The 15,659-nt window shown below is 34.9% G+C and overlaps 3 protein-coding genes across 3 annotated transcripts in view; 2 read left to right on the top strand and 1 right to left on the bottom strand.

Moving 5' to 3' along the window:
* Nucleotides 1-4,024, top strand: part of LOC110094950 (protein VTE6, chloroplastic) — a 29,946-nt gene extending 25,922 nt beyond the window's left edge. Inside the window, exon 6 of the transcript XR_002302920.2 lies at nt 3,809-4,024. The gene's annotated coding sequence lies outside the window, so the exon portion shown is untranslated. The remainder of the gene's footprint in view (nt 1-3,808) is intronic.
* A 136-nt stretch (nt 4,025-4,160) lies between these two features.
* On the top strand, nt 4,161-6,926 carry LOC110094942 (receptor like protein 29-like). The gene has a single exon (XM_020820291.2). It carries the CDS (start codon nt 5,418-5,420, stop codon nt 6,819-6,821), a length of 1,404 nt encoding a protein of 467 aa, XP_020675950.1. The 5' UTR covers nt 4,161-5,417; the 3' UTR covers nt 6,822-6,926.
* Nucleotides 6,927-11,681: 4,755 nt separating this feature from the next.
* On the bottom strand, nt 11,682-14,827 carry LOC110094951. Its single transcript, XM_020820300.2, has 3 exons — nt 14,604-14,827; nt 14,262-14,523; nt 11,682-12,316 (listed from the first exon to the last, which is right to left on the bottom strand). The coding sequence occupies exons 1-3, from the start codon at nt 14,775-14,777 to the stop codon at nt 11,892-11,894; spliced, it is 861 nt and encodes a 286-aa protein (XP_020675959.1). The 5' UTR covers nt 14,778-14,827; the 3' UTR covers nt 11,682-11,891.
* Between the last annotated feature and the right edge of the window lie 832 nt (nt 14,828-15,659).

Here is a 15,659-nt window from a genome sequence, read left to right as displayed (position 1 = left end):
ATTTTTTTCCATTAATGAACAAAGCCTCTCTTTTGTTAGACTGGAAAGCTAAATCTCTTTTATTCACTGTTAGCTTGAAATTCCTGAGATTTATCATATGGAACAATCAAAATGAGCTTTGTTGGGTCCTGAATTTACCTAGAGTCAATACTACTTGTCTTATGTAAGCCCAAGGGGCAAATGTGTATTTTAATTTTTTTTGAGGCCTATATATAGAGGCTCATTCTCTTGTATTTGGTATGATGGAATTATAATAAAAAAATTTGTGTTTTGCGCTTGTGTTCTTTGGGAAGAACTTTAGTGAAATCCCTATGGGAGGGAATCAGAGTTTCCACCAGCCGCAGGATGGGTCCGGGCTCGTGGCGTGAAGCCCCTTGGAGAAGGGCAACGTAGTACCCGTCAGCCGCAGGATGTGTCCGGGCTCGCGGTTGTATCCTTGATATTTTGTTTCTCTGTTTTTGCTCATTCTTATTGCTCCTCGTAGTCATATTCATCCTCTTCCTCCTTCATTTGCTTAATTAAGAGCCAATTAATGCTCCTAATTAACTCCCTCGTTAACTCAAAATTTTCCCTCCACAAATCCCTCATTTCAAATTCAAAACATTTTGAATTTTCAAATCTTTCCTAAATTAGCGAATCTATTTTAGGAAAGTTTTTAATTAAACTCCTATTTGAATTTTAAATGAGAAAGGATTTAATTAAATCTTTCCTCTTTCTTAATTTTGAATTAGGAAATCTCTTTTAAATTCCCCACATCCCCTCCCTCACTCCTATTACTGCCGGCTCTCCCTCTTGAATTCCTTTGGGAATTCTTTCCATATTGCAAATTGCTCTCTTGGAAAGAATTCAAAACCCCCCACATTGCCACCTCATTATTTCTTTCCCTTAAAATCAGCCCATTATTTTGAAAACACTTCCCAACTCAGCCATAGCTTACCCGTCCCCATGTTTTCCCGTTAAACCCCTTTTCCAAGCCCGGCTACCTCCTCTCTAGGCCACCTTCACGGTTGCTTCTCTCCACATCCAATTTCTGCTAGCTGCCCCCACTATCCAGCCACGCCACTGCTGTCCAAGAGAAGACCAGTTGCTGTCCAGAAATAATTCCAGGATTTTGACCAAGATATAGTTGCTTTCCTGAATTTTATACTCAGGAAAACTGCTGTCCAGCAGCCTAAAAGGCCATAATCTGCTGTCCAAGATTTCTAAAACCCCAAATCTGCTGAGAGATCCTCTCCTTAGCAAAGCATTCATTTTCGTTCTACATCATTAACACATGTAAACCTTAAGGACCTAGGGGTTCTGGGTATTCCTGCTTTATCTGCTTTAACATATGCTTAAAATTGCTTCAATATCTGGCACATCCTTACTTACAACGGGCTTTATAAATTGTGGAAAAATTAAAATGTTACTTTGTGCAGACCGAGCGCCTCTAATATTTCTCAGATCTAGAAGTCTTTTAGGATTGTTGCTAATGAGATTAGAAGATTTATATCTTTCTAAATAGGTTAATGCAGTAATATATCTCTTTTCTAGGATCCATGTTATAACGGTAAATATTTAAATGAGATTTTTGGCATTACTTCTCTTCCTCCTAGCTTGGACTTTAATGCACCTCTCTCGGCCATCATTTGCCAGGTCAATTGGCCTTTCCCCGCCGCTTCATGTGATATTATATCTGCAATGCTGATTTCTTATGAATTTGGAGACAATATTCTTTGATTGGGATCTAATAAACCTCATTTCAGGCTTTTTGTTAATTCATATTATTTCGATCTCCCCTGGAGCCTTGGAGCAAATTTATATGGCACAAAAAGTACTCTTTGAGATATTTAGTTTTTTCTTAGTTAGCCATTGTAGGTGGATTGAAGACTGTTGATGCCTTAATCAGTTGAAATATTCCAATTAAGGTTAGATGCAATTTCTGCATTCTCTGAACCTGAAAGCATAAGGCACTTGTTTTTTGAATGCGATTATACTTTTTGGCATACTTTGCAACATTCTTCCTTTAACCTCCACCTTTCTGCTTATACCAAACATTCTTCAGTTGTTTTAATATATTGCTGAGGTGCATGAGCCTTCTCGGGCTGTTAAAAATGTTACCTATCTTTTTATTTACTATGTGATATGTTATTTGTGGAGAGAAAGAAACAACAGGAGGTTTGAGAACTAAATTCAATGCCAATCAACCTTGTATCACCATATCAAGAAGGCCATTAATGCGAAAAATTTTTTGCTAAAAAAATTATAAAAAATCAGAGGGCTTGTATTATGATTGATGGAATCAAAGTTGCAATATGAACGATGAGGAATAGGTGTTCTATTGTAGTATTGTTAGACCGGTCCAGCCAGTCCACACGGGACCTGCCCATGCGAGCAGGTGGAGAAGTTCGCCTCTCCTGTACGCAGCGCGCAAGCCGCCCGAGTCCAAAGAGCAGATTTGGAAGGAATTTTAAGGGATTTGAGAGGAAAATTTGAATGTAGGGACTGTTTAGGGATTTCCTTTTGATTTGTATGCATTAAATAGTTTGTTTTCCAAGAGTTAGGGCATCTTGAATTTGGCTGAAATTTGAGATCACTTAGATCTAGGTTTTCTTTGGGCTCTAGCGTCGTCTAGAAATTTGGGAGAGATCGATCCTCATCTCGAATAGAGGATCCATTATATCTTGCTGTTTTTCTTCGTACTCTAGTGATTTTCTCATATTTTCCTACAGTTTCGCAAAACCTGAACTTCAGCTGCTGTTTTTTCTGAAATCCAGCAGTTTTCTGGATTTATAGTGGTTGTTTCCCATCGTCTACCTATCCGTAACTTCGAGCTTGCACTCCCTGAATGGCCTTTTGGGCAACCAGGGGTGCTATGGGCCAGCATCCGTCTTGTACATGATTAAATGGGTAAGTTTTTACCGTTATAAGTCCATGAACCGTTATGAGTCCATGATTTGAACTTTTGAAAATATATTTTAGCATTTTCCTATTCCATTCTTATATTTTCAGCATTGCTAATTTTTGTTGCAGCTCATGTGTTTCTTTGACATTCATTTTGAGTTGTATTTTGGGTGTATGCCTTTTTGTAATTATACTTTATAGTTAATAGGATGGGATTTGTTCTCAATTTTCTTACAACAACAATATCTAGCATTTATCCCACTATGTGGGGTCGGCTAGATTTTTCTTCATTTTGTCCTCGATTTACCAAAAAAGAAAACTTTTTTTTTAAACTGTGTTGAATTAAAAACTCCCAGAAAATAATAGATTCCTTTGACATACGCCAAAATCATTTCAGTCCATTGCTCATAATTTATCACTAGCTTTTATCTTTAAATTTTCCCCAAAAAAAGCTTTCTTAGCAGTAATGTCTAGCGTAATCTAGAGGTATTAGGTTCTGAGCCAAATAAATAAACATATAATATTTTTTTGTAAATATTGAATAAGATTAAGTATATTAATGCATTTAAATCCTACATTAATAAGGGTTTCCTTATCCGGGTATGGATTTTTCTTTTATCGTTTAAAGCATTTTCAAAATGCTCCATTTAGTTGTGTAACCACAGCTTTCTAATCGGACATTGTCAGTTGCAGAAGGACGATTCAATTTGTCTCATATTAACTTCATTTTCGTGATCTTCCAGTTATCGCCAAAGGGTTTACTTCTTAATCAAACAGCTCTAAGCATGTAAATTTAGTATCTTTGAGGGCTCTAGAAAATATAAAAAGAAAATTAAGTTTTTTTTTTGCCAAAAAGGTATGTAGCCTAAGGCAATAAGTAGCCTGTTTGAACTTTGAACTATAGATTGTGAAGAAATTTTTGTAGGTTTCTGCTGTATGGGAGTCTCATAAGACCAGCTGACTGGAATACTATTGTTCTCGCTGCTACGCTTCTCTCAAACCACGTTGTTGTACAGTGGCTCTGCAAATTTGTGTTCAGACACTTTCTTTGTTCGGTCAAATCTGCCAGTTATGTCAGGTGCTGTTAGATTCTATTACGAGCATTTTTTTGATAGTATAGCCAGCAATTTATTACTGCTTACATGCTTTGATGACTAAATAATTATAATGGCTTTAGACTAAAATGCACTGTGCACCCTTCTGCCACTTTTTTACTGGATGTAATTGAAGTTTCATAGGAATTAAATGTTATCAGAAATGCTATACTATTAAAAAAAATTATTAAAAATTTTAGTCCTTTAACTTCTCTAAATAAAAGTGTCAATTAATTTATTTGTATATTAGAAAGTGGGGCTCCAACACTTTTTTTTAATATATTATTTTAGTAGTTGTGAAAAATGCTTTGTTGCCAAATTAACAGCACACAACTCATCTTGATATGTTGGTTGGAAGTTTAGGTTATCAACTAAGAGGTCTTGGATTCGAGTCTTATGTATGTGATGTGTGCATGAGTCTGCCTTAATTGACTTAAATGTTCCATAATAATAATAATAATAGCCAAAAGAAGATTTGATTTGCTGGCAGTTACATACACATTCTAGGAATTTGGGATGTGTGTGTGGGCTCTACATGTAACAACAATAATAACATCAATATCAAGCCTTTTATCCCATTATGTTGAGTGAATTTTTTTTTCAATGTGTCATATTAAGAGTCAAATTCTTATTTAAATCTAACAAAAAATATCATTTCTAATATTTTTTTACCAAATCTTCTTAAGTCTACTTCTACTTTTCTTTACATTGGTCAAATTTGGTACATCTACTCTCCTAATAGGGTCAGCAAAATGCTGATTTTTTTGTGTTCAAACCATCTAAGACGACTCTCTCTCTACACATGCATGGAGTGTAAATGTTAGTAAGGTTTGGTGGGGTTGATTATTAATAACCTGCGCATCTGATGTACTCTGCAATCCCTTTTGTTTATAATAATATTTATTTCTATTATTCAATCATTTGTATCAATGTCATAAAATTATTTATTAAATAATTATAATTCTTACAAACAATTATGTCTTGGGTCCAACAGTGCGAATACTACGGGCCATGTTTTAGATAATTAGATATGGAAATTTAGGTGTCACATATGTAAATATTAAAAAATTATGTGATGTGCATGTAAATGCCCCAAATAAGTTAGTGTAAAGTAATAACTCAGCGATATATTCGAGTTTTATGTAAGCCATGTTAAGTTTGGGATATATTAACATAGGTACAGGAATCTTTGCCGTCTACTGGCTCCCCTTTCAAACGTCTTTCCAAACTCTGACCCTACCTATTTTACCAAAGAACCCTCTCAAGCTCAACAATACCCCATCTCCATTATTTCCATCACATCAACACTCTCTCTCCCACTTTAATCTGTAGATCAAAAAAGACCCGCTAGAATATTTCGTTCCCTAACTCACAAACACTGAAATTCTCCCCTTCTCCTCCTTTCTTCTATCTCCAAGAACTTCCTCACTCTCCTCAATAATGCTGTTACTCCTATCTCCTTCCTTTCCCAAACTGATAATCCTTCATCTTCTTCTCTTTTCCCTCAACTTCATCTCTTCCATATCTGCTATTACCATGGATAATTTTGAAAAAGAAGCTCTCCTCTCCATCATGGATTCCATGTCCCCTGATAGACACTGGAGATCCTACAGCAATGAAGATCCTTGCAATCCAAGCTCCTCATGGCCTGGCTTAGAGTGTAAACCTGGTTTAGACAACCATTTCCATGTAACTAAACTTGTCTTTGGAACTCATCCCAATCCAACTTGCAGGAGCTCTGCTACTTTCCCTTCTCAAATCTTTACTCTTCCATTTCTTCAATCTATTCATTTCCTCAACTGCTTCAAGACCAAGAAGACAACACTCTTCTTACCTCACTCAAACTTCTCTTCTCTTCAGCAGCTTAGTCTTAGAGCAAACCCAGCTCTCATTGGGCCTATCCCACCTCATATCTTCTCTCTTGAATCACTTCAAATCCTCACTCTTTCACAAAACAATCTCCAAGGTGAGATCCCAGAGGCAATCTCTGCTTTGAGCTCTTTGATTCATCTTGACCTTAGTTATAACGCATTAACGGGCAAAATCCCAGTCCAAATGGGGAAACTGAGCAGCCTTGTAGACCTTGATCTTAGCTATAACTCTCTTATTGGACCAATCCCAACATCTATTGGTGAAATGGTAATGCTCCAAAAACTGGACTTGAGTTCTAATTCACTCACTGGAAGCATTCCGCTGAGTTTTAAGAATCTAAAGCTATTAATTTTCCTTGCTTTAAGTGACAATAGACTGAGCGGATATCCTAGGCCTCCCAATGGCCTTACCAATCTTCAGAGCCTTCAATACTTGTTCATGGATGGCAATCCGATGTTCGTTCCATTGCCGCCGGAGCTTGGAAGGTTGCGAAGGCTGCAGGAGCTCAAGCTGGCGAACTCCGGATACTCGGGGCGAATTCCTGGGAGCTTCACCTGGCTGAAGAACTTGACTGCTTTGTCACTGGAGAACAATCATCTCAGTGGTGAGATACCTTCTGGGCTGGGTGGACTTAGTAGGATATATCACTTGAATCTTAGCAGGAATTTGCTTGATGGAGTGGTTCCTTTCAATGCTGAATTCCTTAGTCGGCTTGGGAGGAACTTGGATTTGAGTGGGAATTCTGGACTTTGTTTTAATGGTAGTTCTAATGTTTTCAGAGAGAGTTTTGATGGAGTTGGTGTTTGTGAAAGTAGACCTTCTTCTTCTTCTTCTACTTCTAATGTTTTTCAGCCATTGGAGAGCTCCTCTGTGGCTTCTCCATCTTCTAGGTATCATTCCACTCAGATCTTGCATTGGGTGTTAGGTTTCCTGAGTTTCAGTGCCATATACCTTTGTATTTGCCTTATTTAGGTAGGCCACTGCCATCGGTTTTCTATTGATTTCTTCTTTGTTGCTTCAGTCTCTGACTTTCTTGTTCATCTTGCTATAACCAAATAATAATTATGTTTTTGATCATTTCTATGAAAAATTGAAGAAAGTTTATATTTATATATTTTTGCTGTAATTGTTTTCTTTTTTTTTGTGCTTTGTATAGCCCCTATATGTAGAGAGATTATTAGGTGCGGAGTGTGGACGGAGAGAACCATCCGCACAAGCACTATACTCAGCTAGGTACCGGCACTCGGTACCGCTGGGTACCGCTAGGTACCCAGTGCTTGTGCGGACGGTGCACACGCCGCACCTAATAATTTTTCCTATATGTAACACTTAACGATGCACTATGATCATGTTAGGTTGATCAACCACATTGAGGTTATGAGACATTGTTCCTAAGGGCATACCAGTTGGTCAATTATTCAAGATCTTTTCAAAATAACATTAGATTATTGTTTCGTTTGGGACAGCTTTCAGGTTGTTTCTAAAACGAATTTTCAGTACAAAAATTTTTGAATTAGAATATTTTGTATTAAAAAACTGATTTAGAGAATAATAAGAAAGATGTCTCAAACGAACATTATATTAGATAACTTACGAAAACCACATAAGTGTTCATACCAATTATTTTAATCGGCAAAGATCGTAAAAATTATTATCAATGGTTTATCGGTCGATTCAGATGCAAAGGCTCTCAACCACTTGATTAGAAATTATAGCCATAAGATTTTTATGCTCCAAAATGATTTATTCATCAATTATGAGACTTCATTAAATTTTGGAAACAGCCATGGGTCTAAATCACAATAAATGACTCAAATTATCATTAACACTCATTGTTATGTTTTAGGGTTGCATGCAAAGCTCTATCATCTAAGGGTTTATTTTTCAAGCATGGATTTTAGCAATATTGTGTATGACTCCACCTCATGTAACCAATGGGAATATTAAAATGCCCTTATTTCTTATAATGGCTTATTTTATAGAGGAGCACATTAATCGTTAAAATTAGTAAAATATTCTGAATGAGTCAAACAAAATAGCGCATTTAAAATACATTAAAAAAATATTTTGAATGTGCCTATTCTCTCTCCCCATCACAAACTTCAACATGGAATGATTGGCGTCGTCTTCAATAGCGCAATAGAAGATTTAAGCTTCTTCATTTGGGGTAATTTTTTTACTGCTTTATGAAGCAGGTTTTTAGTTCAAAAATTTTAATTTAAAAAAAAAATTGTACTAACAAATTACTTTATAAAGTATTAAAAAAATTATCCCAAATGAAATCTTAATAGGTGAAATTCTAAACTTTTTATTTTCAAGACTTGTTAAGTGGAAGATGATAAACGCTCACTAAAACTTACTAACATAAGTACTTACTGAGAATTAATGTTCCCATTATTATTCACATCATGAAATATCTCCAAAGAGAAGGTTTTGGGTTTAAGAAAGTGCATGATCCACCCTAAACACCAATCAAGAAAGTAGATATTTATCAAAAAATTATTGATTTTTAGGTCACTCAACTTCTCCTATTTGATTTGTTGAATTTTATTGTTAATAAATAAGATTTTATTTTATATATTTGAATTCATTGAATAAAATTTATTTTTTGTTTGAGTAAATTGTGTTGAAAGGTTGGCGATTATTTATTTGGTTAAGTTTGGTGGCCCGCCCGTTCTTCGAAGATTTTGACGAGTTTTTTTATTATTTTTCTCGTCTACTCATCTCTCCTAACATAATTTTCGTCTTCCCTAGTTAGACTTAACTAACCCCATATCATAGCCTCCCTTAACCGCAAGGCACCTCGAATTTTTTGAAAACTCTCCTTAACATTCTACCACATCCCCTATAATTTTCCAAGAAGTTAACTCCCCCTTTAACCCAAAAGTAACCTAGCAAAAAATATGGGAAGTTAATTTCTTGGTGTGAGTAACATGATTAAAAAATCTTCACATCTTTAACTATTTTGATCCAAAGCCCATATATATAGCATGATTAAATTTTTAATATCCTAAGTTGTTTATATGGAGTTCTTCACCATTTTCCTCCAAAAAATATACCCTTTCATAGCCTAATAGTTTTATTCTCAAATGTCCAAATTTCTAAATACTCTTTTCCAGGGGCAAAACCAGACTTTTGCTGGGCAATATTTTCATATAAATGAACGTAATTAAAAAAATAAAATAAAATGAAGACATAATTCAAAGAAAATTTTTATATTTCATAATGAAAGATAAATTGAAAATTATTACAAGCTTATTAATATATTAAGTCCTAAAAATATATAAATTTGAATGCATGAAGGCATGACTTATTCGAAATTTTTGCGCTTATGTGAGGGTGATTATGGGCAGTTAAGACAAAAGGGGAGCAAAGTAAGAGACTTTAGGGAGGGAAATAACTTAAATGCACCTCTTTTATAATTAATTTTTTTTTTAAGGGGGGACAATTCCCCCTTACACTTATATGGTTCCGCCCCTGCTTTTTTTCAATATTACTCATATAACCCTTCCACCATCTCTACAAGAGAATGTCAATCAAGCTATTGCCTTCATTATCAAGTTTTTTGGAAATGTTCATGTAAAGGAGACTAAGGGTTTGTATCAAGATGAGTTGAGAAAGGGTTCATTTTAGAAGATTATCAAACATTGTCTTTGATGAAATAGTTGACATTGATAATTAGTAGAATAGCACAATCACATGTTGAGAGATCAAAACATTTTTAAACTAACAATTTAATAAAATAGTTTGACATATATGATTCTATAGAAATAAAATATTATAAATTTAAATTTAATTTTTAAAAATGAGATTTATATATATATATATATATATAATTAGAAAAATATATTGGTGATATTATTAGGTCCATATAGACCCAATTTCTCTGAGAGTTTGTTTGAGATGGTTGCAACTATTGTAAAAGTGATTGTAAAGTTATTATGAAGAAATCACTTTTTAAAAAGTTGAAGTAGAAAGCACTTTTATTGCACAAAAATTTATTAAAAATAGTAACTAAATAAAAATTATGATTGCAATCTAAAAAATAAAGCAGTTAAAAAATTATTCCAAACAAAATCCGAATTAATTCCATATTAAAATTCTTACATCATTTAGATTTCAATAATGAAGTGGGTGGGCTAGATTTGTTTTATTGTTTGTCTTCTTTTTTTTTTTTTGGTTGAAATTTAAGGAACTAGCCCACTTTTCATTTCATGTAAAAGAAGCTACAAAGAACAATGTACAACTCAAGAAGTATAATAGTAACTATAGAGCTGTAAACATAAACTGGAATACTCACAATGGGTAAAAGATAGAAACAAAAATAAGCAAAACATAAAACAAAGGCAACACAAATGAAGAAACAAGTGCTAACGAAGGACTGGATTAAGGGTGTAAACGAGTCGAGTTGAGTCGAGTTTTAACACTAACGAGCTCAGCTGGTTAGCCAGAAAGCGAGCTCGAGTCAATCTCAAAAAACGAGCTCAAACTTGAGCTCGTCCCATTAAAATAGAGTTCAAGCCGGCTCGCGAGCCGTTCACTGGACTCATATGGCAGCCAAAACTCGCCCAACCATAAAAAAAACAAGGAACTCCTCCCAGTCTTTGGAATAGTTTTAAAAAAAATACTTTCTTCAAAACAACTTTATAATCACCTCTATAAAAAATTATAGCCGTCTTAAACGGACCTGAATCACTCAACTATTACTCTAAACATACAAAATAAAATTCAATGTGAAATAAGTATATATGGTCAATCAGGAAGGGATATAAATTCAATACATTACATGAAGAAGTGGATAGCAATAGAGTTCTGCAGACATCAAAGATAAAAAAGAAAAATATATATATGTATAAGAAGAAAGTGTGGTAACAACCAACTTTGAATCTCTTCAATGACTGCAAAAGATTGGACTCTGATGATCAAATAAAGGAGAAAGATTTGACAATTAAAAGAACTCCATGGACTTGTTCAATGGGGTTCTCTAAGAATAATTTAGAGTGCATAAAGGAAAATAGCACTAGACCTTTTTGTCTTTCTGGTCAATCTGAAGTGTGGGCATCGTCTATTCTTGAAGGTTATCACATTCGATTCAAGGAGATGAAAATTGTACCTTGCTTAGAAGTCAAACTACGAATATGCAGACTGAAAACCCAGCTTTTCACAGCACACAATCTTATTATCTTTCCCTTTTATCACTGGAGCCCCTGTTTGTGATTACATAGTGAATGGTGGTTGAAACTTGCATGTCTTATTATCAGTATAATAGAAATTCTATCTCTAACATCCTCATTGGCTCTAGTAATGTTGAGGTTGTAGATTGGGGTGCGATCTCCATTCCTAGAATTCAAAATTTTTTTAGTAGTTCGAAAAAAAGTAGCTGCCAATCAAAAATTATAGCTGCAATCTGAAAAGATTCTTTACTATTTTGTAAAATTATCATAGAGAAAAGAATATATTAAAGCTGCTGTAGAAAGTAATTTTTAGCATAAAAAATTTATAAAACAACAAAAATAGTGACTAAATAAACATTACAAGTGTTATCTCAAAAGTAAAATAATAAGAAAGGTTACCCAAACGAAGGCCTTCGTCTGAGACGTCTTTCTTACTGTTTTCTAAAACAATTTTTTAGTCAAAATTTCTTTAATTAGAAATTTTATACTGAATTGATTTAGAAAATAATAATAAATTTGTCCCAAACCAAATCTTAATTTATTAGTATTTTTCTACATAATAAAGTACTAATGAAATGAAAAAAAAAAAGATATTTTCAAAACAACCCTTTTCTTGGGAACTTAGGCATCTATTTCAATTTTCAAATAGATAGGCATCTTTACCATAATACAAAACTTCATTACTTAAAATCAAACAAGGTGTAACGGTCTGTATCCCACAACAATTATTCCATCCAAATCCTCAACAATTGATATATTGCACGCGAAGCCTATAATAGTTACATTTTACATAAAACTCTTTGATTTTGCAAAAAAAAATGATAAAAGCAATCCATGCTTGCATCCCTCCATCCATCCGCCCGCAGATTCACACGACCTTCACAGCTGTACGGCGCAGATCGAATGTTAATAAAGAGGCCCACGGCCGCGGCTGCCGAGGGGCACCACCGATGGCATCCCTCGCCGCCGCCGCCACCGGCATCGGTGGCGAAAGCCTTTCGCACGTGTGAAACCACTTCGAGAGCATGTATTCTTGTTTCCTCCAAGGTGCCATGTGCATTTTGTTCTCCTTCAGACAACGCTTGGCCGCCCGGCACATTATTTTGACTACCGATTTAAGCTTTTCTGTTTTTCCGACGAACATCTCCGGCAGCCGCGCCACCAGGGAGTTGTACTCCGGGCTGGCTCTCGCCATCTCGAATTCGGCTTTAAAGTTCGGCTCGATTACTATTCGGGTCGGGTCTTTCAGCCCGCTTCTCGACCCGATGAGCACGTCAACGTAGCTGTGTTCCCCTGCATTTATTTATTACCCACCTTTCATTATTAGTTGAATTTGCAATAAAAATTGAAATTTTTTGGAAATTTTCAAATTAAGTGGTCTGATTAATGTAATGCATGCAGCTGTTTTTTTTTAAGAAATTATAAAATATTTATTTAAAATTTTTCAAGTTATGAAAAATTTAAATAAAATGGTACATATTTTTATTAGTTAGTTTTAAAAATTTAAAATTTTTATCGCATAAATCTAAGATAAACACTCATAAAATTAAGATAATTTTAATTTACAACAAGTAGAAATGCAATTTTTTAATATTTATTAATGCAAATTTGATCCAAAATTATTTTGAGATGAGTATAATATATGATCAATAAATTAAAATAAAATTAAATTGTATTTCATGGCTATAAATTAATTATAAATAAATTTTGAATATGATTTTTTATTCAATTATTTAATTTTTTTTATATAAAAATTTTAATGAACTTGACCAAGTGGTTAACTACCACGTTGACTCTGATCCTTTACATTTCTCCAACGTTATCTCCTATTTGTTTGATTTGGGAAAGCATACAATTAACTTATCTGTAACTTTGATTACATTTGTGCTAAGGATTATTATTTATTTTAAATGACCAAATAAAAAATTCCTAAACTTATCTTCTAATTAAATTTCTTTTAGATATAAATATAATTATGTAGTAGATCTGATAAGATCTTTAACCTACCTATCTGCATTCATTTTTTAATCCTTCAGGTCCTACCAAAGATTAAGATTTTATTTGGGACAATTTTTTTGCTACTTTATTAAATTAATTTTTCGTACAAAAATTTTTAATTTAAGAAATTTTTATATTAGAAATATGTTTTAGAAAGTAGCAACGAAACTGTCCCAAACAAATTAAGGCTTCGTTTGGGACGACTTTCTTACTGCTTCTTAAAGCAGCTTTCTAGTACAAATATTAAAACTTTTGTACTAAAAACGGCTTTAAGAAATAATAAGAAAGCTGTCTCAAACGAAGCCTAAGGTTTTGTTTGGGACGGCTTTTTTTCTGCTTCATAAAGCAATTTCTTAGTACAAAAATTAAAATTTTTTATACTAAGAAGCTACTTTAAGAAGCAATAAAAAAGCCGTCCCAAATGAAGCCTAAGGGTGCGTTTGGGACGACGGTACTGCTGCTTTACTTTATAAAAAGTCATTAAATCATTGTTTGGGACATTGCGGCCAACTTTATGTACAACAACTTTACAACCTACTTTATCGACAGCTGCAGCCGTCCCAAACGCACCCTAAGTCTAAGATTTTATTTGGATGGCTTTCTTACTATTTGAAGCAATTTTTTAGTAAAAAATTTAAAAAAATTATAAAAAAACTGTTTTAAAAAGCAGAAGAAAGTTATCCAACTAAAAGCTAAAACTTTGTATAAAATAATGATTAATGGGGTGTGATATTTGGGCTAAGGCATTATCACTCGATATTATTTTTTAACAAGTTGATTGCTATGCAATTAATTGAATAATTGTGAATTTATGTAGATTGATCACCAAAAGGCCAAAAGGAAAGGAAGATATTTTAAAAAGATAACTATTTTCAATTCAAAACTTCTGCAATAAGAAAATTTTTAATTGAAATAATAACATTTTCAGCAATTTAAGAGATATATAAATATATTATAAATTTTCTATTATTGAATTTCTGTCATTCAAATAAAACCTATAAATTTGTTTAAAAATTATAAGTTCATTAAAAAAATTAGATAATATTAGTCTGATTATAATAAATATTTAAATTATTGAATTTTTTTATATAAATATAATACATAAAAAATCAATTAAATTTATAAAATATTCATATAAAACTAAAATTACCTGTTTTTAATTTTTTATCAGATATCTTAACACAATATTTTTATTATTTCACATTAAACTATAGATAGGATAAAGTATATTCTAAATCACCTGAAGGAATATCCGGTGATCGTTGCCACTTAGACCTACAGACCGCGCTGTCATAGCCCTTCTCCCGGAGCCTCTCAGCAATTCCCCTCAGCACGTAACCGCGGCTACCCTCGTTAGCGCCGCCGCCGGCAGAGGCAGCGGTGGCGAAACCACCGCAGGAGAAATCACAGAAGGCGGCGCCTTCTTCCCTCAGTTTTCTTGCCGCCTCCTCCACGTTTCCTCGAATCCTCGTTTCCGTTGACCCGGTTCTCATCAGCGCCTCCTATACCACAAATCCCATCCATCAAAATCGCTCTTTTCTAACAAAGAATTAAAATTTTCAAAAATAATTTGGGAACTTACTTGGAGGAGCTGATCTTGAGATTCCCAAAACGCCCTGGCCTCAGCGGCGCCTCCACCGGACTCCGCTCCATCCCTTTCCCCGGCGCTAATCCAACCGTCGTCGCTTCCTGAACTTCCGGCGGCCCATTCCTCCTCGAAGAACCCCAAGACCATATCCGCTAGGCTCTCCGCCATCTCTTCTTCTCCCTCTGTCTCTGCTGTCTCCGGCGAGTTCGAAGGGCTACGGTGCGAGCCTTATATTATATGCGGCAAACTGGTTGGCGGGGTGGGGCCCGCGTGCCGAGTGGATATGCTTAGGGAATGGGACAAATTGGTGGGGCCCGTGGTGGTCTCTGGATGAACGTGGACGCGGCGAACGAGAGAGGGAACGGAGAGGGGCTTGGCGGTTCGGATTGGGTCCCACAACCAGCGAGGATCCACGTCTGCTTTGATCGCCGCAGAGCATTATTACTGTGGGCCCATTCTCTTATCGGGTTTATCCGGTTTACGAACCATTGGATTCCCATCGCATTAGCAGATGGAACTTTCAAATTATTATTTAGTTATTTTAACACTTTAATATCTTTATTTTAATATTTAACCCCTAAAACTTATTATTTACTCATATAACACTAATCGATGCCCTTTTTATTAGTAAAATCCTATCATAACTTTTTCAACTGTTATTCATCTTTGATAGTTTCGATGCCGCACATATCGTCAATCCTATCGATGGAACTTTTATTTGGTCTGGTGAACGGACGTAGAGCTACGTTTGGCCGGCACTGAGTTCGCGCCACGTAACGGCACAAAACCGCGGACCCAACCCGGCGAATAGTGGGTATGTCGCACGTGCATTTTTCAAATCCATGACAACCCGGTATTGCTCGATATTGATAGGCATTTGTCGATTTTGCTCGGCAATAACGAGAAATAACATTATGTGAAGATAAATACCGAAAAAAACTCGGTATTGCTCAGTATTGGTCTTCACAGAGAGGTATTCCTCGTTATTGTCAAGCAATACCGAGTAATACCTAGCAATACGCGAACATAGCATTCCCGGGTTCCGGTCCG

The sequence above is a fragment of the Dendrobium catenatum genome, unplaced genomic scaffold, assembly GCF_001605985.2.
Source record: "Dendrobium catenatum unplaced genomic scaffold, ASM160598v2 fragScaff_scaffold_501, whole genome shotgun sequence".
Classification (NCBI taxonomy): Eukaryota; Viridiplantae; Streptophyta; class Magnoliopsida; order Asparagales; family Orchidaceae; genus Dendrobium; species Dendrobium catenatum.
This window is presented reverse-complemented; position numbering and strand designations above follow the sequence as displayed.